The following is a 25,131-nucleotide window of genomic DNA, read 5'->3' as shown; positions in this document are numbered from 1 at the left end:
CCTCATGAATACGCAACGCGTGGCGGCCAATGGGCGCGGGCGGCTCATGAATATGCGATGAGGTCGAGGCCGCGGCCCGTGCGCGGCGGGGCCGGCCGGCGGCGGAGCGGGGCGGGGCGGGCGGCACAAGATGGCGGCCGCCATGTACCTGGAGCACTACCTGGACAGTGAGCGCCGGGCGCGGGGGGCGGCGGGCGGCGGGGCCGTGAGGGGGCGCGGCGCTGAGGGGGCTCTGTGCTCGTTTCAGGCATCGAGAACCTGCCCTGCGAGCTGCAGCGCAACTTCCAGCTGATGCGGGAGCTCGACCAGCGGACGGAAGGTGCGTGCGGAGGCGGCGGCAGGGAGCCGCGGCACCGGGGCCGGGGGGGAGCCGCGGGGGCTGGGCTGCGGGGGGGGCTGCGGGGATGGGGAAGGGGCCGGAGGGGGGCTGGTGCCTGGGTTTGTTCGGCCCGGAGCGGAGCAGGCTGAGGGGAGGCCTCATGGCAACCCGCAGCTCCCTCCCGAGGGGCAGGCGCTGAGCTCCGGGGACAGCGACGGGACCCGAGGGGACGGCATGGGGCTGGGACAGGGGAGGGCCGGAGGAGGTTGTCAGGAAAAGGATCTTCACCCAGAGGGTGGTCGGGCACCGGGACGGGCTCCTCATGTTCACAGCACCGAGCCTGCTGGAGCTCAAGAAGCGTTTGGACAAGGCTCTGGGACACACGGTTTGATTTTTGGGCGGTCCTGTGTGGAGCCGGGAGTTGGACCCGGTGATCTTTGTGGGTCCCTTCCAACTCAGGAGCTTCCCTGTTTCCCTCAACCAGTCTCATGCTGGTTTTCTGTGAGTCCTACAGCTCACTGGGCATGGAGTTTCATTTTCAGCTGTTGCTTGCTAATTTGTAGTTATGTATAATTGTGGTCACTGTACCTGATTGCCCCTTGGACGTTCTTGCTGTCAGACATACTTATTTTCACATCTACTGAATTGTAGATTGCTGCATGCCTTGAAAACTTCTTTTCCTTTTTTTTTTTTTTGAGGTTTCTGTTGACGTGATTATGCATTAATGATTTTCAATTTGAGACATTAAAACACAGCTATGCAGCAAATACAGTGTTCTTCATACGGAAAGAGAGGTTGAAGTTGGTGAACCTATTGATTCTGTTTCTGGTCTTAACTGAGCCTCTCCTCTGAACAGCAAAACACTTGAGAAACCAGCACTATACCACAGGTGTTGAAGACAGTATGCCTTTAAATTAATCTTTAATAAAAAAGGTAAATGCATTAAAGAATCAAGGCAAGTCCAAAAACTCTCAGGAGGGGTCTTCTAAATACTAGAGAGAGGTAGAAAGTAAAAATACTTCCTTTGGAAGATGACTTTCTCACGTATGTATACCGTGTCTCTGCTTTTCAGATAAGAAAGCAGAAATTGACAGTCTTGCAGCAGAATACATTGAATCTGTGAAGAACATGTTGCCCGAGGAGCGAGTGGAACACCTGAAAAAAATCCAGAGTGCCTACAGTAAATGTAAAGAGTACAGCGACGATAAAGTACAGCTGGCCATGCAGACATACGAGATGGTGAGGACCAAAAACAGTGAGACTTGTAAATACAATCATAATTTGGGCTAGGTGACATAACTAGGGCTGGTGACAGACTTGAGAGGTGCTTCTGCAGCATCCGTTTGTCTTTTTGCTGGTGTATTTGCCTTTAATATCTTACTGAAACAAAGTATTAGTTCTTAAGCTTACTTTTCTTACTGTTTTCCTCCCCCCCCCCACCCCCCCCCAAAAAAAAACAACAAAGGTCTCCCCTTGTGTTCCTGGGTTTTGTGTCAAGTAGGCTTCTCTACTGATTAAAGGTTGGAGATTGCTTTATCAGAAGTACACATCTGCTGTCTAGTAATGACAGCATATTTACCCCGCCCACTCCCCTTTCACCCACTAATTCATTTAGGGCTGGTCTTGGTCATAAACAACATTTTTTAGGTCAGCTTTAAAGCTGTGTTGTGGAGGAGTTGAGGGAAATCTTTCCAGTTTCTTGGGTTTCCAGGTGATAGAGGCATGGAGACCGGTCAGCTCCACTGTTTTGGCTGCATACTAGGTGTCAAACTTGCAGTGAGAAAATATCTTTTCTTAAGGTGCAGCTTTCCACTTTTCTCCTGTTCTGCACCTACTCTTGTCTGTTTATCTGTCCCTTGAGTAATTCTTATCTCTGCCTATTTTATCCCATAGGTGCATCTTAAACGAGGGGAATCCTTTTTGTCTGTTCTTAGAGTGTTTTATGTAGCTTCTAGAGATGCTCTGGGTTCTAATTAAAAGTGACAGCTGCAGCTGGAGTACTTTTTATTGACGTCAAACACTGCAGAAAAGGAAATTATTTCACAGGGATTGAAAAGCATCCTAGATAAACACTAACTTCATGAATAGGTACTGCAGCAACATGGTTTGGGGGTGAGGTATGAGGGTTAAAACACCTTTGCTACATCTCTGTTCTGTAAGCCACATTATTGTCACCAGGGTATTATGAGATACTTACGTAATGTGTACTGACTTGATATTGGAGATGGCTTGTATTTGTTATTAAATTTCATTAAATAGCATGCTAGTGAAATACTAGAGAAAATGTTGCCGCCTTTAATGGATATCAGTTGAATAATGCATTTTTTAAATGGCCGGGAGAAAACAATCTTTAAATATCTTTCGTCGTTTTGTTTTGTTCTGCAAACCATTAGTCTAGTTGTTTTGACTCTCCTTTATGCTGCCTTCCCCCACCCCCTTTTCCTTTATTTCTCTTTGCTTGCATTGGCATTGGGTTCTCTTGCTTTTAGCAAGCTTGCTTCAGCTTTTTTCTTTCTCTGTTTGCTTTAATTCCATTTGTATGTACCATTTTCCTTCTTCCAGTTTGGTACACCTCTCACGCCTTGCCTTCAAGTGTTACATTCCTGTTCATGCTGATAGCGGCCAAGTTACTAGACTTTTTTTTTTTTTTTTTTAATAATTCAGTTTGTGGTTTCCTCTTCTGTGCAGGTGGATAAGCATATCCGCCGGCTGGATGCAGACTTGGCACGGTTTGAAGCAGATCTGAAAGATAAACTGGAAGGCAGTGACTTTGAAAACCCTGGAGCACGAAGCCTGAAAAGTGCGTAAATGTTATGTGCTTGACAGCCTTTTTCAGCATGGAGCGTATCGAACCAGAAGGGCTAAAATATAGAGTTGGGCTGTCGTTTCGGGAGGCTATGGTGCTCTCCTGTACTTGTGAATGCTCTTCAGATATTTACAGTGTTGCGCTGACCAATGAACAGGGGGAAGGAAAAAATCTAGTGCTAGAATCTAACCTGCACTCTCTCCTTGTCAGAGCATCCTGAGGTGGCCCATGGTCACTGGTTGTCAGTCATGGTGACTGGTTGTCACTGGCTAAGGGGGATCTAACCGAGGCAAAACTGAACTGATGTTCAGCCCATGGTTCCTACACCTCTTGAGTTTAACGGTTGGCTTCAGGCTTGATCTATTACTGAGTAAGTTCTAAGATCTTTTGGAGAAGACATCTGCTTATTTTCCTGCTTTTACTGGATTTGGTTATTAGTCAAGCTGAGAACAGCAGGAAAAATTAAGAGGTAAAGGAAGATACCAATTTCTGTAACACATACAGGAAATCTCCTATAACTACAGTGAAATTTGGTTACGGTTAACATCAACACAGCTTTATGCCTTTGAGCTATGAAATAAAGGGTAAGATGAGGAGTACAGACCTGTGGAGATAAAAGTTAAGTCAGTAGCTGAGTAACCAATTAACTGGCCAAATATTTAAAAATATACTTATTATTTTTTAAATCTGCATTATGTCACATCTGATCAAATGTGATGCTGTTTAAATCTTGTGTGACGCTATGCACTGACATTGTACTGTAGTGATTTAATTGCCAGAACTGCAAACATAGGAATTAGGCACTTAGTAATACTACTTGCAAGCTTGGTGTGTTTGTGGCAGAAAAGTGTATGTATATTTCAGAATCGGTGTTTGTATTGAATTACATATCATGGAAGGATTTCAAAACAAATGCACCAAAAGTAAAATACCTGGGGATGTTTCTGGTATTCAAAAAAGCTGAAACAATGCACTTTTTTTCTTTTATAGAGGGACGAAGTCAAAAAGACAAAAGAGGCTCTCGTGGTCGAGGCAGGCGAACATCTGAAGAAGATACACCAAAGAAAAAGAAACTCAAAGGAGGGTAAGACACCCAGCTACAATTCTGGTGACTTTGGCTCAACATTTCGTGAATTTTCCCTAAACTCATGTTACTTTATTTATGACTCTCCTGTCAGGATGTTAGTGGTGTTCAGGTTATTGTGGTCTTAACTATATTTCGTTAGTCCTCTTTAGGACAAGTCAGATTTGTTAATTAACTCCTTGCTTGACGTGTGGAAACTCGGCATGCTTGGAATGCCCTCTGCCTGGAAGGACAAGATCAGAGCTTGTGTTGCTGTTGGCAAGCTGGTAGAAAATAGCTTTGATTTTTGTCATGCAGCTATTTTTAAATGTTGCTTGCAATATTGATTGCAAAGAAACACTTGCCTATTGGGACAAATACTGATGTTGTATTGCTGTTGTGGAAATTTTGGAGAGTTTTTTGTGGTTGTTTTCAAACAACTGTGTCCTAAATAGTCTTGAATAATATAATTCCATTTTGTGAGGCAAGGAAGAAAGCATGTCACCTCTGTCATGTGATTTTTTTTTTTTTTAAACCCAGTTAATTCTACTATCTTCAATTGGTTAAATGGATGGCAAGAAAAGAGTGTATTTTCTACTATGTGTTACTGACGTGTCAGAGCAAGGGGGTTCCCTCATGCCTGGCAGAGAAAGAAGAATATATATTAAAATGGACTGGGGGAAAAAAAGGCAGATTATTCTGCCCTGCAGAAAGAAGTGAGTTGTATGTTCGTTTTGTTACTTTAGTCATGTCATCTACAAATCATTCTCTTAATCTTTATAGTTGAGCTCATATTTTTGTGTTTGATCAAACCTGCTTTATGTTTTTAATTATTGGACAATATGTGAATGTGTAATTAAACTCTAAAGTGGGTTCAATGAGCTCTAAGGAAGATATTGTTAAAAACTAATTTTCCCAAGAGGCATTTAGATCTTGGAAATGTATAGTTGTCCATAACTGAAAAGTCTTTTGTCCTCAAATTGTTCTTGTCTACAGCTCTGAGTTTGCTGATACCATCCTGTCAGTGCATCCCTCAGATGTCCTAGACATGCCAGTGGACCCCAACGAGCCCACCTACTGCTTGTGTCACCAGGTGTCGTACGGAGAAATGATCGGCTGTGACAACCCAGATGTAAGCACTTGGTTTGTTGTCAAAAGGTGCTCTGTGTCTTTTGAAATGATGATTGCAACATCACAGCACTGTGAAATCTGAGGGGGGTACTTGCTCAATTAGATCATCCAAAACAAACGTAACGCTTGTGAAACGCTAAGCATCTCTTCTGAGGATTTTTTCTTTGTTTTGCAGTGCCCAATTGAATGGTTCCACTTTGCTTGTGTGGATCTCACCACCAAACCAAAAGGGAAATGGTAAGGAGGACACACAGGCTTTTTACTTTTACCAAGCTACATTTTCCCTCAACAAGAATCACAAAAAGAATCGAAACCCTATTGTGACCCTTCCTGACAAAGGAACTTTGCTCTTGTCATCAGAGCTTTGCATCCTGTAGGGTTTGAGATTGCAATTTTGTGAAGGCAGAAGGGGAACTTGTTTATTAGGGGCTGCTTCCATGGGAGTCTTAGTTGCCACAGATTTTGGTGGGAGCAAAACAAGGACCTGGGTGTATGTAAATTTTCACGGTAAGTAGAGCAGTTCATGAGCTTAGGCTTGTGTCAATACGTATATCTTAAATCTCACGTTTGCTGTATTGCTGTGCAACTGTTGTTGTGGTTAAGGTTGAGGAAAATAATTCTTTTTTTCCCATTTATGGAAACAAAGTGTTAGAATTCTGTTTAGGTTTTGCTTACGTGCCCATCTTTGAAAGTCATACGCTTGTTCTGTACTTGCTTTTTCAAAGGACAAAAACTTTGTGTAATTGTTCTCTTTTGCAATTAAAATGCCACACTCTTCAGTTAGCATAAGAAAAGTGAATTTTCAAGAGGAAATGAAATTGTGCTACTGTATTAAGTGGGGACAAATAACATGACTAAAATGTTTATTTTACAGAACACAGCGTGATGGGAATAATCGTAAGCGTGCAAGTGCATAGAGCAGTAGGTCACTGCATTCCAATCAGATACTGAAGTAAACCGGTGATAGCATGGAGCTGAAGTTTAATGGCTAGCCACTGAGTTAAATGCTGATTGTTTCAGTAAGCAGACTTTGAGACGTAAATATTTCTATTTGATGGGCTTCTCTCATCTATCTGTAAGACGCTTATCAGAAACAAGATGAAGTAGAAGTGAACTGCAGCCATCTGCAGTCACTGGAGGGAGAGGAAGGAATGAACTGGAGGAAAATATCTTATTTTCTCTGACTTTGTTACTTGGAGTAACTTTTAGGTGAATGAAATGGGGGAATCATGGCTGTGAGGGGCAGCCCTGGAAGCCTTTTAGTGCTGTTCACCAGTCTGTACAATTCCTTTCCTGTTTGCCCAGTCTTCCTACATGTCATGAAGTTGTTACTATTAGTTAAAATTACCACCCCTCCTGCTCATTTCCAAATGATAGAAAGAGCTCTTGAGTGATATGTTGTTATCTTCAGGAACTAATTACTGTCTTTATTTTTATTCTTTTTCCCTGTAGGTTTTGTCCACGTTGTGTTCAGGAAAGAAAGAAAAAGAAGTAAGGAGTAGAGGGGAATACGTCCTCTGAGGCTAGAAGAGTTTTTTAATATATTCCTTCCTTCAAGTTGCAATATCATCTTTTTGATTTTGATTTTAAAACCTACCCTCTTCCTTTTTCTGATACGATATTTAATTGTCCAGTGGCCAGTTGTAATTCCTGTTCTTTTGTAAGAAAATGACTGTGGGAGGGAGGGAATCTGCCACAGGGATTTTATTTATGTTACACTTGCACAACACTGTAATCAGTGTTACTATGAAGTGTTAAGGCAGCCAGTAGCTGTAAGTCTGCTAGTTTATAGGAGTCTGTGAAACCACGTAAGGTGTTGCAGGCACATGAGATACCTGTAACTTCATGGCGCATCGCCATCACTGAAGTCGTTCAGTTACCTGGAGCTTAGCGTGGTAGAGAAAAAGGAATTGTCTCTATTGTAGCCTGCAGAAGAGGAATAGTTTTGGTGTGAAGTCCACTTGTTCTGCAGTTTTGTTGTACAGAGGAACAAGAAAGCTGGTCAGCTGTTTCCAATGTCTGTTTCCTCAAAGCCAAATACTGTGCTTAGTTTTGACAGGGTAGGGATGGGACGGAGATAAGACCGTATCTTCTCTTCTGGGGAATTTCTTCTGTCTAACTTTGCACTGCCATTATTTTACTTGATCTTGCTTGCGTTCATGTGAACCTTAAGAGAAGCAAAACATCTGGCTTTTTGCCTCCTATAAAAGGTTTGTCTCTTCTGGGACAAGAGCTTTAAATCTCACAGGAATTGTCCTGCAGTGTTTCTTAGTGACAGTAGTATTGAGAGAGTGAGTTACCTTTCCTGTCAGTTTTCATTTCTTTGGAAATTCTTTAAGTATATTACTGTGAAGTTGAAACCTAGAGTATTGTTATAGAGGGTCTGATTTATTCATAAAAGAAGATGAAGGCCTTATTTTTATTACTTGTGTATGCCTGTGTTGCACCTCAGTAAATCAGGAAAAGAAGCTTTAAGGGAATCCTCTGCAAGGATAACATGTACATTCCTGTGATGGTGCGGCAAAGCTGAAAGAAGGGTGGCCGTTAGGTAGCTTGGTGGAGGTTGTGGTGTTTTAATAGAATTTGCTATGAAGCTGTCTTATTGAAGAAGGCAATTCAGTAGGAATGTTTTAAAATGACGTCTTGCCTTCTTAGTAGGGGCATATTTGCCTGTTCTTGACTTCTTTAAGCTGCCTTTCAGATCTTAAATGTGAATCCTTGCTGTCATCACCGTGCCAGTTGCTGCAGCAGAAGGATGAGAAGGAAATCAGTAATAGGAAAACTAAAGTCTTTTTGCGTGTGGTTTTTTTTTCCCTCCTTTGAGTTATAGCAGATTCAGAACCTGAGGGAAGAACAGAGATAAGTATTGTCTTTAGATGTATCCTGGATTATTGGGCTTAATTGCCTACACAAAAATGTTGTCGGTAAAGGTTTTTCTGCTAGGGGAGGGAGAAAACACCAAAACCCTGCAGCAGTACAGACCAGGGTTCATGAACTCTTCCGGCTGTGGTCTGTGATGGGTGTTTATGGCAGCTCTGTGCAGGGTTGTGTGTTACTTGGCATACCATTGTGCGGAGCTCTTGGTGCAGACTGTTGGAAATCCTTCCAGATAAGCTTTTCTTCTGCTTTAAAAGCAATCTGAATAAACAGTACAGAGGGGGGTGGGGGGAAAAAAAAACAAAACAACAACACTGTTCTAGTTGGACTTTGGCAACAGCTTCTGAAAGAACTTTGTTGTTGTTTTTTGGTTGTTTTTTCTTGCCCTGGCCCTCTTACTTGTGCTTTGCAGTGAAAGTAGAACACAGCTCTTGCCTGTTTTCCTTTCCTGCCTTGCTCTGCTGGGTTTTGTAGATGCTACAGGTGTGTAAGGACTCTTGCAGAAGAAACATTTTGATACTGAGACAGGTTTTCTGTGAACGTTTTGATTTATTGCATCCGCTATGCAAAAAGACCTGTCTCCAGGGCCCTCTCGTTTGAAATGTGATGTTGTACATGTCCTTGTTAGGTTGCATCACTCCATGCTGTATATGAAGTTTCCATAGTTATGTTTACAAGACAATGTACGTTTCTCATTGTTGTCATTGTAAAAGCACCCCAAAACCACACAGACAAATTAGAAACGGATTGAGGGTGAGAGGGGGAGAAGAAGCACAATCATGCAAACCTGATCATAGAAATACAGTCAGCCCTCTTATTTCTGCCTCTGTTTTGAGAGTAAATTCAATTGTGATACCTCATGAGCCAGCCTGTAATTCAGTAACCAGTGGGTGAGACCTGTACCTCATTGATCTGCTACACTGGATTAATGTAAGAGTGTAACCGTGTCCTGAAGGCTAGTGGTGATGCTGTTTCACGTTTTATTTTCCCTTTCCATCCAATGGTATTGTAAAAATTTTTTCCCCTTCTCCTAAGGCTTTAATAGTAGTGCTATCACCATAGATTAAGCATTTGATTTGAAACAATCTCAAAGTTAGATTGCGCCTCTTTGGAGGTCTTGCTGGAAACATGCAAGTATGGAAATGTGCAGCTGTGGATGAATAAGAGCAAAGCTAGCTGCCCTAAACTCAGAAACGATGGTCAGGTAGGACAGCAAATTTTTTGTTAGCAAGTGCTTTCCTGGGCTCAGAAGAACAGATGTTTTCCATTTTAACCAGCAAAGCAAAAAAAAAAAAAAAGTGCTAGAAGTTTGCATCAGTCTTCAAAAGGAAAGATGCTTCTTCACTAGGAATCATGAGCAAAGCTGAGGTGATCCACGCTCTTCTTTACACTGGGACATCTCCAACGTGTCTGCCCATCGCACCGGCACCAGCAATAGACTGTCCTGTCGCCAACATACCAGCACAGAGCCTCTAGCTGCTGTCACAGGCTCAAGAGCATCTGTTGGCTGTTTACACCTGGGTTTAGAGATCTTTAGAGACTCTTGTAGATGGAAATACCAGTAGCCTTCATTTTTGGTCACTAAAGAGTTTAAATCTTTCTCCTGAATTTTGAATGTACGGCGTTAAATCTGCTTTAAGGAGAAGGATGAACAAGACTGTGATACTTAAAGGAATGTTCCACTAAAGATTGTCGAAACACCTGCGTACACTGTGGTGTTCAGCTTTATCGCAGCTCATCCAAACTGGAGGTGACGCAACTTTAACCCGATTTTTCTATTTTTTTAAAGAATCCGACCTGTGTTCCCTTTGTAAATGGAAGAGACTATAAAGCTTTTTATTAAAAAAAAAAAAAAAAAAAACACAAAAAACCATCAAACAAGAATGTAAAGTAAAATCTTTATCTGTATTTTTGGATCTTGTCATAGATGATGGCTATATTGATTTACAAATAAAGTATTTTTGGGAACAAGAGCTGTGCGGGTGCCTGGCAGCACGCGGGGCCGAGGCGGGCGGGCGCTAGGACCGCGGCGCGGCCGGGCCCGGGGCCGGGACATGGCCGCCTTCTGCCCCGCGGGGCGCTGAGGGAGCAGGGGGGCCGCGGGCACCGGCCGGGCTGGGGGGCGCCTTTCCCTGAGGCGAGGGCAGCCCTCGGGCTTGGCCGGGCGGCTTTGGGGCGAGACGCCCGCTCCCCGCCACCCCGCGCCGCCTCAGGAGGCCGAAGCCCAGCAGCGGGGCGAGGAGCCCGAGCGGGAGCCCGGCCTCCCCCCTCGCCCCCCGGGGCGGGCATGGCATGGCTGCGCCCCGCCTGGCCCCGCTGCGCCCCGCTAAGATGGCGGCCGTGCGGCCCGGCCTGGGTCCGGCGGGCGCCCGAGCCGAGGAAGGCGCCCGAGGCGGCCCCGCGGGCGGCAGCCGGGCCGTGGCCTCCTCAGGGCGGCCGCGGGCTCCGCACGGCCTCGCCCGGCCTCGGGGAGGTGCCGCTGACCAGCGAGCGGTACCGCGTGCGGCGCCTGCCCTTCTCCCGCCTCAGCCCCCGGGACGTGGCGTTCTTCGAGCGCCTGATGCCGGGCAGAGCCGTCACGGACCCGGAGGAGTTGGAACCGTTTAACGTGGACTGGCTGAAGTCGGTCCGAGGTAAGGAGCTGCCGTGGTTTTCGCTCCTGGCGAAACCTCCGCCGTCTGTCGGCGCAGCGGAGCGAAGTCTGCCAGCAGCGACCTCACTGCTGTTGTTAGCAGAGCGTGTCTTTGCGCTCCGGCAAAACGAGTTTTCCCCGTAAAAAATAAGAGAATTACCTCGTTTTTTTCAGGCTAAAATAAATTCTTCCTAGTTAATTAACTATTTTCCTGAAACAAATGCGTTCACTTAACAGCTCCTGAATTTTTCTGAAGTTCTGAGTGGACCCTCAGAAAACAGGTGGTGTGAGTTACCAGGTGCTGTTCAACAAAGCTGAAGATTTCATGAAAATTCATGATTCGTGAAAAGATGCATGAAAATTTACGATTCATGAAAAGATTCATGAATTCACCATTCATGAAAACATTTCCTGTTGTCCACACTGGCAGCCAAGTCCGTGGCCACGTGCAAAGCACTTCAAGGGAAGGCCCACCGTTAAAAACGTTTGTTTTAGAAGTCATTAAAGTAACTGCCTCGTGGTGGAGGAGTGCTGCTATCTCACACATCCCTTGCCACCTTGTCCTTTCTGAACTCCGTGCAGCAGATGACTTGCCATGAGCGTCCCTTGCTTTCGTTGCAGGCTGTAGCAAGCTGTTGCTGAAGCCGCAGACAGCAGCGGAGGTGTCTCAGGTTCTCAGGTAGGGTGTGCCTTTTGTACAGGGTGAGGGAGCTCAGCTCTGGTTTGGGAGGATCAGGCAGGAGAAGGGAACTCCCGGATGTTCAGGCACTGAGTGCACGAGCGCTACTCACTGGAGCTGTGTTTGTCTTGGTGGTATGTCTTGTACTCGAGCTCTGGTGACTTCAGCCCTCCTTTCTGTGCTTTACATCCCCTTGCACTCCCCACTGACTTCTTTACTCTACGAAATTGTCAAAATTTAAACGTTTTACCAGTGCTCGACATGAGCAGTTATGTTGAAGGGACTCAGGGAGAGTCCCTAAGAAAAAGGGAAAAGAAGCTTGTTGGGTCCAGTGAATTGGTGGCAGCGCTGCCTTAGTTCAGACATACAGGAGCAAGTACGGTTGAGCATCAGTTTGCGGGATGCTGTTCAGCTGGAGAGCCACAGGCTGCAGGAACCTGCTCACCTGCTCCTAGCTCTTAAAACAAAAGTACAGAGCTTGGGACCTAAAAATAGCTGCTGGTGCAGTGCAGCTTGTGCCATCCATTGCCCTTGAACTCTGGTGAGCTGGGAGAGGATGTACTGGGTGGCACTTTGTGCTGGAGGGTGGAGCAGCTGAGGCAGAGATGCACAGACTTCATTGCCTATGGGACATTCTTTCCTGAGAGGAGGAGGAGGGCAGTAATGTCTTAAACTGCTGCCAGAGATCGTCTGTCAGAACCCCCTGAGGAAGCTGTTAGCAGAGACCGCTGAATAAATGTATAAACAGAGAGAGGTGTGTTTTCCAGACAGATATTGCATGGCAGACCTGGGGCTATTCGAGGGGATGACCCCGAGTGTTCATTCCTTTGCACAGGACTGGAGTGAGGGGAGAGAGGAGCTGTGCTTTTCCACATTTGCAATGAAAGCGCCCCTCTTTATCCGTTTAGTCTTTAGGTTGAGCACTGCTGAATTTTAAGGAGCATTGAGCACGCCCACAGCAGGACCTATTCACGGGGAAGTGAAACTTTTCTGATAGACTGGATTATGGCCTTAAGTGACGTAAGACTTGAGAAACCTGCTTTCTTCCAGGTACTGCTCTGAGAGGAACCTGGCAGTGAACCCGCAGGGGGGTAACACGGGCCTTGTCGGGGGCAGCGTTCCTGTCTTCGATGAGATCATTCTCTCCACTGTTCTCATGAGCCGGATCATCAGCTTTGACACCGTGTCTGGTAAATATTGTAGACACGTGGTGCACGGAAACGAGCCCCTGGCTTTAGCCTGGACATTCTTCTGGGAGCTGTAACTGCAGGATCAGCAAGGTTCAGCCGAGCAGCATCATAAGGGGCATCAGAGATTTGTTTCCTCCAGATTCCTGCTGCTGATGTAATCCTTAGGTGTTAACAGTAGCAGATGTAAGAAAACATCTGGTGGCAGAAAGAAGAGGAAAGAGAGCAGAAAAGCATGTATATCGTGTTTGCTAAATGAGAAACCCATCAGGGGGAGAAGAACGGTGGTGGTTAAGGAGGCGTGTGAGAGCCACACTAACAGAGAAGGGAGGAATGGGGAAAACTTGCAGGATGTTTGGGTTTGGAAAGTTAGGAACCAGGCTGCTTTGAGTATTTCAGTTCTTAAAAGACAGCAAGAAGGGGAACACCAGGCAGAAACAGTCTTAATGTCACTGTATTTCACGTGTCCAGAGCTGGGCATGATCAGGTGTTAAGACAATGGCAAAGCTCCCGTGGGATTGAGGAGGGGTGGTACAATGCCCTGTAGCAAGCATGGGGTTCTTGCTAGTTTAAATTGAACCTCGGAAAGTTTTGGAGGAAGAAGTGGTTGCACCTGCTTATGCTTATCCTGCCTCTTTAGGAGCACCTTCTTCCTGGGCATCAGCTCGTTTCTGTTTCAGGAATCCTTGTGTGCCAAGCTGGCTGCATCTTAGAGAAACTCAACGAGTACTTGGAGGAGCGGGGGTTTATCATGCCTCTTGACTTGGGAGCGAAAGGTAGCTGCCACATCGGTGGTAACGTGGCCACAAATGCTGGAGGCTTGCGGCTCCTGAGATACGGCTCCCTCCGAGGGACCGTGCTAGGACTGGAAGTGGTAAGGCGAGTACCCAGCAGCTCCCTCTGTGTTTGCACCTCTACCTCTCACCTGCTTCCTGCTGTTGTAGCTCTCGGCTGTCTGCTACATAGACAAAAGTTCCTCTTCAGGCTCATGCTCCTCGCTGTTCCTTTTGTGGCTCTTTCGAGAAGGGCCAACAAGTGTCTTTACGCATGTAGCATCAGTTACTGCCGCCAAAGCTTCCAGCTTCCTCCTCTGTCCTTATCGACAGAAGCGGTGATGGATGGTGTTCTTATCCAGGGAAGCGAAAAGGAGGTAGGGAGAGGTTTGGTGATCCCTTTACCCGCATCAGGTTGGTTCCTCTGTGGAGTGGTGGGTCTCTGGAGTGCTCTGCTAAGTCCATCCTGCCACGTGCTCCGTTGTTGACTGCTCACTCAGCTTTTAATAGGGCTTTGTGTTTTTTTTGACTGCTGGCTTTGTCCTAGAGTCCTTCCTGTTCCTCAGCATGCTTCTGCCTGTGCCTCTGTGTGTAAAGGCGGGCATTTGTGATTCTAAAAGATTTATGGTGTTGGAGGCAGAGATCTAATAGAAAATAAATTGAACAATGGGAGCCAGGGCTGCAAAGAATGGCTGATCTTGTGCACCACTGGTAAGAAAAGTAGAACAAGCTCAGTCTTCTGTTATTTTAGAACATGTGTAAGCAGCACCATTAATAAAAAAAAAAAGCAAAAAAAAAAACAGAAGTAGGAAAGTTTGTGGGAAGATTCAGGTAGGATATAGAGGGTAAGAAGAGCGGAGAGAGCTGGAAACGAGGAACAGTGACAAGACTGGGAACGGCCTGCAGTTGGTGTCTACTACTGAAGGCTGGCGGTAGCCTTTCATCGGGTTGGTAGTAGACAAGCTTGGTGCAGCACGTTTCTGCATAGGTGCATGGCATCTGTGTCCTCACAGGTGCTGGCAGATGGCACAGTCCTGGACTGCTTGGCATCTCTGCGCAAAGACAACACTGGCTACGATTTGAAGCAGCTTTTCATCGGATCTGAGGGGACCTTGGGAGTTATCACGGCTGTCTCCATACTCTGCCCTCAGAAACCGAAGGCTGTGAATCTGGCATTCCTAGGTAGGAACTGGTATTAATGATTTCACACCTGGATTCCTAGGCAGGGAAGGGAATAGTAGTGAAGAGAAGAAAGCGCCGGTCAGCCTGCTGGCTACTCAGACGGCACGCTTGTAACAGGTGTGGCCTGGAAAGCAGGGAGCTGAACTCCTGGGGTGAGGGGAAGGAAGAGTAGATTTCAACCCCTGACAAACCTGTGGAGTATGTGCAGTGGACCCCAGAATTTGCCTGGACTCTCATAATGGCCTTTAAATTCATCCTGGGTTGCCTTCTTGCCAGTGCTGAGAAGTGAGGGTTGGGTCAGACATTTTGCTCTCAACTGTCTTAGGATGTTCAAGAGGTCCTTGCCACAGCAAAGACCGGTTGCTCTCTCCTCCTGCTGTTCTGCTCTGACAACTATCCGAGTCCAAACCATCAGAGGAACTAACAGGGATTGCGTGGGATCCAAACCCACACAAGGTTCAGCTTTCCTAGCAATGGGAAAAGTGACTTGAAGCCTGATAGACTTCTAACAACTTTTGACAAAGTTTTGAGGGGTTGCTTTTGTTTCTTATTCCTCTTTGTCGTCTGTCTGAAGGGTGTCAGAATTTCTCTCAGGTTCTGGAAACCTTTACAACCTGCAGAGCCATGCTGGGAGAGATCCTGTCTGCCTATGAGTTCATGGATGAGAAGTGCATGGAATTGGTTGAGAAACATCTCAAGCTATCCTGCCCAGTAAGAGGTACCAGAGCTGATAACTCTCTGTCTAAAGAAGAGATACAGATAGTGTCATTTGGGCTGCAGAAAGAGACATTATGCTGCTCGGGCATTTTTAGCCCATTTTACATGTGTATGTCAGTGAGTGACTGTGTGTGTCCCTTAATTTTTGTGCCCAGTATTCAATTCCAAATACACTCGGTAAAAGTCTTTAAAGATATGACTTTTTAGTTCTACCAGTTCCCACAAAACTGCTAGTTTTTTGAACAGCAGTGGCTAGGTAGAGGATAGAACATGGAAGTGAAGCGCCTTCCAGATAAGATTGCCACTTGAGCTGCACTCCTGTCTGGCACAAGAGAATCTGGGATGAAAAGAAACCTTATAAAACGTATCAGGTTTGGGAAAAGATCCAGAATCTGCACTAAATTCGTGTGCTCACAGCACAGAAGAGCATCTGCTTATTTTGTGCTTTTTCACTTTCAGACAGCCATTTTTATGTTTTAATTGAAACTTCGGGCTCTAACTCAACCCACGATGAAGAAAAATTGAACAGCTTCCTAGAACAGGCCATGACTTCTGGATTAGTCACTGATGGAACTGTGGCAACAGATGATAAGAAGATAAAGGTAAGTCATCATTTCCTCCTGCACAAATCCGCTTAGAATGATTCTCTCCTTGAAACTACATTTTTTATAAGGAAGTGTTTGTCTTGTTTGATGTTTGAAATAAACATGACTGAATGACCTGGTAGCTTATTTGGTATATTGAGTAAGAATGCTAAGAGAGAATAATTCCTACTGCTGCCTCTTCCCAGAAGGCCTGAGTGGCCTTCTGGGAAGTTTTCAGTGGATGTTTTCTCTTTTAAAAACATCAGGTTAATAAATTATGTCTATCAGTAGGACTTAAGCAGCTTTGGAGAGAATGCCTGTGGCTGTGACACTTGTTCTTTTCTATCTGGGGTACTGTCAAGGGTCAACGTATCACTTTACCATACAGTGCTGCCAAGAAAGCGTTATTACTGTCTCCCATGAGGCGTAGGATACCGAGGGAAATGTTGATGTTACATGCAAAGAATCAAAGCTTTTCTTCCCTCCATGCCACAAAGCATTGAACACAAGAGGGACTTGGCTGACTGGGATTCCTTCGATCTTTGTTCATCAGATGCTGTGGAGCCTCCGGGAGAGGATCACAGAGGCTCTCACTCACGACGGCTGTGTTTACAAATACGACATCTCCCTGCCTGTGGGGAAGCTGTATGATCTCATGACTGACATGAGGGCTCGGCTGGGCCAGAGTGCCAAAAATGTGGTGGGCTACGGCCACTTGGGTAAGTGCAGATGCTGGGAAAGGGGGAAAGGAGGTGGTTTCCTTTGTGTGCTCCACGTTTTGCTGTGCACTTCCTAGTAGCTCCTAAAAGTTGGTTTCAGATTACTGGGAGGCAGACTAAATAGCTGAGAGCTATCAGAGGAGGAGGATGCAAAAGGATCTTCACTGCCTTCAGCCTGTCTTCCATATATTACTGACAGGTGTGACTGGGCAGCGTAACCACTAGCCACTCAGCAACTGTCAACTGGCCGTTTGTATCTTCTTGCTGTGTACTTTCTGTTTAATTATCTAGGTTATTTAATTGGACCATCGGTGTGATTAATGTACTTAGACACTTTTGGCACATAAACACCTTCCTGTCCAAAGTAATTAGTCATATGGGCAATCAGTTATGTCTGAGCCATTAACTCTTCAAATGAGAGTGATAAAATTAGTGCACAAAATTAGTGAACCAGCCTTTCAGCCGGTACGTTTGTCAGAATGCTTTGAAACTGATTTGATTTTACATACTCCAGAGACAGGTAGGTTGTTAGCAAAGCTGTTCTGTGTTTCCAAACCCATACCCCCAAAAAAAGAACAGAACAACAAACAAACAAAAACATTCCTCAGCGTGCTTGATTTGAGATGATTGGAAAGACAGGTTTTTGTAATAACGGCTGCATTTGGTAACTATTGGCATTGAGGATTAAACTGTGTACTATGAAGATTTGCTGAAGTGCAGGAAGAGGTTCCAGAATGAGAATGAGTATTTTGTTTTCTTTCTTTGTGTGTTTATAATACCCAGTGACTATGAGCTTAATTGAGTATCATCACACGCAACACCAATGGAGAAAGGAAATGCTCTGCTTTCTTTGTTTCTGTTGACACAGCGCCAAAGTGCCCTTAGAACACTGCGCAAGTATAATAGGGAGAGATGCAGTAATGAAGGACTGTACTGAAATTCAAGCATCATTAGGCAATACTGTTGGGGAAGCCATCTGAGTGCAGGGAGAATAATTAATGCAGCACAGTTGTTTGAATGTTAAAATCTCTAAAGTGGGAACTTGAGAGTTGCTTAACTTCCTCGAAGATTGTACTAAAAACGTGGAAAAACAAAGATCCTGTTTGAATTACTTGTGCACGGAGAGGCCTTGTGTTTGTTGAAGGACTGTTCACTTCCTTCTAGAAGGGAGACTTCAGTGAATAAGAAAGGCACCGTTGTTTGAGTACGGGGATGAAACGGTAACGATTCTCCATTGCAGATCTACAGTTTTTCTTACAGACCCACCTCCGCAATGTTTTCTTCCAGGAGATGGAAACTTGCACTTGAACATCACAGCAGAATCCTACAGCCATTCCCTGCTGGATGCCATTGAACCATTTGTGTATGAGTGGACTGCAAGATACAATGGCAGTATCAGTGCAGAGCACGGATTGGGCTTCAAGAAAAAGCAGTTCATTCAGTACAGCAAACCCAGCGAGGCAGTCTTTTTAATGCAGCGCTTCAAAGCCATGTTAGACCCCAAAGGGATCCTCAATCCATACAAGACACTGCCCTCCAGCTCCTGAAGCAACATGTTCTGAGAAGCAAGCAGGTGCCATCACGAGAGGACGACGTCTCTAGCTCGATAACTGTCCTTTAACACCAAACTGAGGGATCAAGCAAGCATGTAGAATGCTCCTCGGCTTATTTTCTTAGTGTGATGGAACAAGTAAAGGAATGTGGTTCCTCTTTTCAGGGGTGTCTGCTCTTTCTGAAGAAGAGCACATTACGGGTTTTCACTGTGTAGGCTTTCTGTTTAATCTGAACACTGAAACAAAGCGTACAGATTTTTTTTAATCTTACCTGCTTTTTCTACCATGGGTATGATGTTTAGCATTGGTAGTAGAACACTTACTCCTTACATCTCTCAAGCTCTGGTGATCGCTGTTTTTCTTTCCTTTCTGTTTCGTTTACTGCATGCATCCTGCAGTCAAACAGTGAGATTAGCAAAGATCTTTGACTTTCTCCATCATCTGTGTAATATCCTTGTTGAGGTAAAACTGTGCAATTAGAAGTCAGACCTTGTAAATCCTGTAGCAAGCACTACTTTTCAGAAGGGAGGGACCTTTGGAGTTTTATATTGCCTTTATCTGAAATGACCTGCCAAATTATGATAGTAGAATTGTTTGTTAAAAATAGAACATATTTACCACCCTTCTCGCTTACCTGTCTTGGTGAGGTTGGTAGGGTGGAATCAGGGTTCACGGCACGTGGCTAGCACCAGAGCCAGCTGGTAGCAGCAGTGCCCTTGCTAGTGTGCAGCATTTGGGGGTTCCTTACAGCATGAGACCTGCATGCACATGGGGCTGAACATCAAGAGGCCGGCCTTCTGCTTGTGGTGGGGCTTCAGATCCCACTCTGCCCACCGCTGCCCTGACGCTGTAAGAGCACTACAGTATTTTGTTACATTTTATGTACGTGACTGCGGCATACCAACATCAAAAGTATTACAAATCTGAGTCCACAGAGATACGAGGAGGATTTTATCAGTGATGTTTTGGGACCACAGCAGGTAAGGACTAACCAGCCAGACACATACATCCTTCCTGCACATGGTTTCTGTTTCTGAGGTCCTCCACCAAATTTGACTTGTATGAGTTCATCTGGACAGCTCTTTCCAGCCCCTGGGTTCTGCCCTTAGCCTTATCTTGGATTTTGCCAAGATTGTATTGGAGCATTATGGGTTGGAACAGGCAAGCACTGGGAGCAGTGCTTAACAACATAGCTGTAGCAGACATGACCGTTGTCTTTGTGGGGAGGACTCTTAGATACCTGACAAGTGCTGTTCACATCATTACGCCACAAAAGGCAGGAGTCAGAAGTGGCATGACGTGCAAAATGACCATGCAGGGGCAGAGCTGTGCGCGCTGTAGATCTGGCCACGGGAGTGCATTCTGTTGTTTGACTTAGTACAATGCAATCTCCCCTGTTTCAGGACAAACAGCTTTAAACCTTACACAGAATCAGTAAAAACTATTACTACTTACATAGAAGCAGTAAAAACTATTCATCAGGATTTTTGACTGTGATTGTGAATGTCTTTGAACTATTGTAACTTAAAAATTGATGTTAATACTGTCTCTAAGGAGTACTCTTCTAATAAAGATTTCTTAACATTTTGAAGCTCTTAGCATTATGTTAGAATTGTAATGAAACTGAGTTTTGATCCTCTTTTAATAAAAGTAACAATTCAAAAGACACTTAAACAAAAAAAAAAGCCATACGTTCATTCTCTGTGGGCTGTGATAGTGTGTTTTCATTTCTTGTGTATGTACAGTAAATATAAATTATTATAATTTGATCAAAATCAGAACTTTCTGGTCTGTGCCTCTTCTAGTGACCCAGAGATTTTAAGCAGAAATCTGTTCTTGCCAGAATCCCTTTGTCAAAATGTCTTTGCTCTAGGAGGTATGGCTGGAATCCCAGTGGTGCTCTGTCAGATCCTGCAGAGCCCAGCATCGAGATGCCGAGGTCCTGGGCTGGCTGCATTGGTTCTGGCTGCCTTTGCCCTTTTATCCTGACCAAGCACAGCACGGCTGCCTCGCAGCCCAAGGGCTGTGTCCCACCACCTTCTCAGGACTGACCGGGTGGGTAAAGACTGGAAATCTCTCTCTTCATTGGACTATTCAGGGTTTTCCTTCAGGTACCTCTCTACTCTGCGTTTCCTCTGGGAGCCCTGCTTTCCTTGGGAAGTCTTCAGCCCCTTCGAGAGGTGTTTATGCATGTAAAGGGAGCTTGTCAGGAGTAAATGTGCGGTTTTGAGAGTCAAGGACCATCGCTGTTGATCTTATTTATATTCTGGCTTTTCACTGCACCAGGCTGAAGAGAATTGAAGGAAGGTGGGAAGGTGTTTCTGCCAGATTATGCAGCATGGTCCCTTCTAGGGGCTTAAGAGCTTGGGTGTGAATCCGTCCCTGGCAGAGTAAGGAGCTGATGCAGTATCTCCTCCTCTTCCCGAGCTGTGGGCTAGCAACTGCCCCTTTGCATAGAATGGTTCTTCCTCTGTCATCAGTGTCTGTCCTTCCCCTGTGTCTGCTCTGAGTGGTGTGAGATCAGCTCTGTTGCCTTTGGGTTGAGCTACAGCAGAGTTTGCTGCTTTGATCTTCAGCACGTCAGTTGCACTTTGGTTTTTGGGAGCTCCTTGTGTCTGGGTGCAAGCCCAAGGACATGCTGAGTGGCTGCGTCAGAGCAAATCTCACATGTGGCCCTCCTAAAGCCTTGGCTGGAGTCCCAACCGAGAGCCGCCTTCCTCTACAGCTTCAGCTAAGGAAACAGTTTAGACACATTTTGTGTCCTGTTTGCCTCCATGGTGCTGTGTGTGGGTATTTCAGCTTTCTTCCCACTGGTTTGCTCTGATGTAGTAGTGAAGTGCCATCGGTCAGAGGAGGCATCTCCTTTGGGGTGTACAAGTGAAGCCTCGGGCACACAGGAGAGGATGCCACACCACCATCTCCAGGTGAAAATGTTGCTCTTCCTCTCTCGTTTTGATGTAACATGCTTGAAAAAACCCACACTAGTGTCAGGCTGTGGGGTCTCTAGCAATGCCACCGCCAGGCTGTCCCAAGGAGGCATCAGCGTTGCTGCAGGTACAGGTTCACAGCCCTGGAAGGACAGACCAGAGAAGAGAGGGTTCCTGGAGGTTTAACCGCAGGGTAGCAGTAACTGGGAGGGCTTCGATGCCAGAAGCCAGGCTGAGGGGAGCATTTCCTGCTTCCTTGGATCCCTTCTCCTACATAAAATATCAGGAAAATAAAATCATTCTGTTTGACATTCGGAAGGATTGCTGATTCCAAAAGGTGTAGGAAAAAGTAGGTTCCTCAAGTAGGAGGGTGAGAGGGAAAAGGAGACGGTGGTGTAGGAAAGGATCAGAAGTCAGCACAAGACCTGCTGGCAGTGGAAGGCGATCTTACAACAGCTTGGTTATACTCGTGCAATTCTCTCAGACTTTGTGTGCCCTCTCACAAGCATGCCGCATGCGCTGTGTGTCCACGTCGTCTGCCTAGGGTCACTTCTGGGCGACGAGGATGAAGGATGTTTGGACGGGCCTTTTATACCCCTTGGGAGTCACTGATTGTTATGGGATAATCCTGTTGATTCCGGATCTTGCCTGATCCTCCACAAGCCCCAGGCACTCTCTTTGTTTCTTCGCTTGAGGGGGGTTGTTTGGCCACATCCTGCCTCTGTTTTGAGATGACAGGAGAGATTGTCAGGCACAGTTTGGCCTACAGAACTACGCCGCCATCTTTTTGTTGCTGGAGCGCGGGTCATCTGCTGATGAGTCTCCTACAGTGTTTGCTGATGTTCCTACTGTCAACCACATCCGTGTTTGCCATTATGTGCATGTCACTCAGCCCAGCAACTGCTGTACCTTGCGCTCCTGCAGAAACATTTCTGTTCAGACCTGTTCAGACCTGTTCAGCCTTCACTCAGCATCAATTCGTTCAGTTTTATTCCTTCTGTTATAAATCTCCCCAGCACAGAAACAACCCTGAGGGGCCCTGACACGGCCTCTTCCCCAGGCTGTAGAAATGCAAAGCCAAACCCTTCTTTCCCTGCTGAGGAGCTGCTGCAGTATCTACCTCCTGCCCTCCTAGAGCTGCGTCCTGCGCAGCCCAGCTGGCTTCTGCATTCATATCCCACCGGTCCCATGTTAGGCTCCCGGCTGGGAATGCCTCGCCAGGCTTCATGAGACCAGCAGAGACAGTTGTCTTACCCAGTCGCCATCTTTTCCATTACCTGCTTGTCAGTAATTTCTGCTCTCTCACAATGAACTGAAATGGATGATCCATCCAGAGCATTTTTCCTGGAAGAAAACCATCCTGAAGAGTCTCTTTTTTTCTGTTTTTATCCAGAACACCTCTCTACAAGGCTGCACGCTACTGAGCTGAATTAAGGATGGTGGCTTACAGCCCTGCATTATAGCACCCATCCATCACAGCGCAGTTCTAAGGTCGTGACTCTCAATTTGCCACGTGGATGCTTTGACAGAACAACTGCCATACAGCCTGCAGAGTCAATATTTATCCCTACCCTGTGATCTCTTCAATCCCTTCTCTCTCTCTACTATCGAGGCACCCTGTACCTCTCCCTTCATTCCTCAAGGGCTGTCAGGGAGGAGCTGATCGTCTTCTTCAGGCCTCTGGCCACCACATTGCTGCCATCTTACCATCTTTGCATTTTCCTATAGCTAAAAGCTAGCTCAGGCAGCAGTGCCCTTTAGAGTAGCTCCAGTACGATGTTACCCTGATCCAGCAGTAGTAACCCCAGAGTAAATAGCTCCTTAGTCTCCCAGTAGTGATTTGAAAGAGTGTGTTCCTAAATGACCTTCCACTCCTTGAAAATCCACATCAAGGGACTGGCACTCAGTCATCAGGCTATATAGCTTTTGGTAAGAGCTTAGGATGAACTTAGTGGTGTCCCTGGAGTGGGGCGGACATTTGGACCTAATGTGGGTGTGAGCCAAAGCCTAGAGTTGCTTTAGTTAAGAGAGGGTTAAGTGGAGGGAACGATGCTGTTGTTAGCAAACAAGGCAGAAGGTGAAATGCTCCCCCCTGAGCTGTTTGTGTATCAGACAATGCAAAAATAGAGAAAGTCTGTAGTGGTGGTAAAGAAGAAACATAAAGGATTTGCTTTCTGCCAAGTTAATCTGATACAACCTGTTCTTTCCAGATCAGGCTGTTTATATTCTCTGTCTTTTTCCTACTCCATTCTTTTTTTTTTTTTTTTTTTCCACAAACCACTGACCATAAGAGTTTGAAATGCAGGCTTTACACATGAATGGTTCTTTTTGGGAAGTGGAACTTTCCATACTGCTCTTCTTTTTTTTTTTTTTTTTTCTTTTTTTTTTTCAGCTACGTATGGAGGGAGTGCTACGGAGGGAGCCAGGGCTGGCAGATAACCCGGGGCTGTGCAGTGGCCAGAGGAATTCCAACAGTCACATTTAGCCTTCTTCTTTACACATCGAGAGCCATAAACACAGTGTTACAACCACCGTCTTAGACAAACAGCAAAGCAATTACCTTGAGGGAATGGAACCCCAGTTACCGTGGGGTTATATTATATAATCTTTTATGTATTAATAGCCAGTATTATCCTGCTGTTCAGAGTTCTCAATGATGCTTTCAAATACTGGTTTACTGTTGTATATAGGGGAGAGAGAGAGAGATGTGCACATGTGTGCATGTATTTTTTGATAAAGAATCATTGTGGTAGAAATTTTTTGTCCACAATCAGGTTTTTTTTTTTCTAGGACAGACTTAAATATTGGAAGGATGAGAAGTGTCTATGGCTGCTCAACACCTTGAAGCAGCAGTCTTCTGGCATGGTGAGGAAGGACTTGACTCTCTCCTAACCGAGTGGGCTGTATGGAGCTGTTCATCCTGCCCCAGCGAACTCTGTGTCACCTGCATGACCTTCATTGCTTCCAGTCTTGGAGAAAGCCAGCGCTGAGCTACGTCAAAGATTTCTTTATGGCACCATATTTTCTGCATAACCAAACCTGAACAGGTGGGACATTTCTTGTACAACACCCAAGGAGTGAGCAATAAATCATCTATAAAAGCATAAAAAAATGGTCTTCTATGATTCATGGGCTCTACCGGGTTCTGAACAAGATACCACACAATTGACGGGTAAAATGTAACAAGAGAAAGTCTGTTAAGTGGTGCCCTGCTGCCAGCAGCAGCTGGCACTGTGCTAAGAATAACGGTGCCAGCTAGAAATACTTCAGAAAACAACATGCTGGCTCACGTTCTACTATGGAACTCAAGGAAAGAAACCCTATACCTGCTAATCTCTGAATCTGAATAAGCGCTGTGGGACTGACCTGAACAAGGTGTGATTTAAAAAGAAATGCAGTATATTTGAATTTAGCAGCTCTCATAAGGAATACCAGAACGCTGAGTACATGCCTGCTGGTGGGACAGGTTGGTGCCACCATCTGAAAAGGTGGCACCATGTGTGGGGAGAAAAGGGGACTGTGTCATAAGGTGCATAGGAGTGGCATAGCCATAAATGCCCCACTCTGACTGATTACTGCCAAATTCCAGGCTGGAAGAGGTGCTGCAATGTTTTATTGCCCGCATTGGGCACGCATCAACTCAACTACCTTCCATAAGCAGCAATTCCTCTGCTGAGCGTGGGCTCTGGGAGGCCACAGCAGTGTGTGTATGTGGAGAGAACTGGGGACTGGGATCAGGCAGCCTTCATTGCTGATGTACAGTGCAGTGGAGCTTCTGCTGTCCCCTGCCCAGCTCCTGCTCCTGCTTCTTCTCCTCCCTTGCCTTTCTGAGGAAATCCCTCGGTGCAAGGAGATGATGCCAGGACAGGCAGCAAGAATGCAGCAAATGGAAGAATTGCAGTGGCATGAGGCATTACGAGACCTCTTCTTGCATGAGTTGTTCTGCAGTTGTCCCCGTGCAGATGAGCAGAAGCGTCTGGAG

The 25,131-nt window shown here is 45.7% G+C and overlaps 2 protein-coding genes across 3 annotated transcripts; both read left to right on the top strand.

Annotated features, from left to right (window-relative positions):
* The first annotated feature begins 5 nt into the window (after window positions 1-5).
* ING5 (inhibitor of growth family member 5) lies at window positions 6-10,167 on the top strand. Of its 2 annotated transcripts, XR_005822569.1 has the most exons (9): window positions 6-167; window positions 248-319; window positions 1,392-1,558; window positions 3,008-3,119; window positions 4,116-4,209; window positions 5,185-5,320; window positions 5,495-5,556; window positions 6,194-6,338; window positions 6,772-10,167. XR_005822569.1 is itself a non-coding variant. In XM_040567453.1 (8 exons), the coding sequence occupies exons 1-8, from the start codon at window positions 131-133 to the stop codon at window positions 6,812-6,814; spliced, it is 723 nt and encodes a 240-aa protein (XP_040423387.1). In that variant the 5' UTR covers window positions 6-130; the 3' UTR covers window positions 6,815-10,167. The 2 variants fall into 2 exon arrangements, 1 of the variants encoding a protein (XP_040423387.1); XM_040567453.1 differs by lacking the exon at window positions 6,194-6,338.
* A 443-nt stretch (window positions 10,168-10,610) lies between these two features.
* D2HGDH (D-2-hydroxyglutarate dehydrogenase) lies at window positions 10,611-24,232 on the top strand. The gene is made up of 10 exons (XM_040567449.1): window positions 10,611-10,829; window positions 11,450-11,507; window positions 12,558-12,697; window positions 13,375-13,568; window positions 14,481-14,649; window positions 15,224-15,367; window positions 15,826-15,968; window positions 16,504-16,669; window positions 17,957-18,275; window positions 23,940-24,232. Exons 1-9 carry the CDS (start codon window positions 10,757-10,759, stop codon window positions 18,214-18,216), a joined length of 1,347 nt encoding a protein of 448 aa, XP_040423383.1. The 5' UTR covers window positions 10,611-10,756; the 3' UTR covers window positions 18,217-18,275; window positions 23,940-24,232.
* Window positions 24,233-25,131: the final 899 nt, after the last annotated feature.

Source organism: Cygnus olor, chromosome 9 (genome assembly GCF_009769625.2).
Source record: "Cygnus olor isolate bCygOlo1 chromosome 9, bCygOlo1.pri.v2, whole genome shotgun sequence".
Classification (NCBI taxonomy): domain Eukaryota; kingdom Metazoa; phylum Chordata; class Aves; order Anseriformes; family Anatidae; genus Cygnus; species Cygnus olor.
The sequence above is the reverse complement of the archived record's forward strand: the minus strand, read 5'-3'. Positions and strand labels throughout refer to the sequence as shown.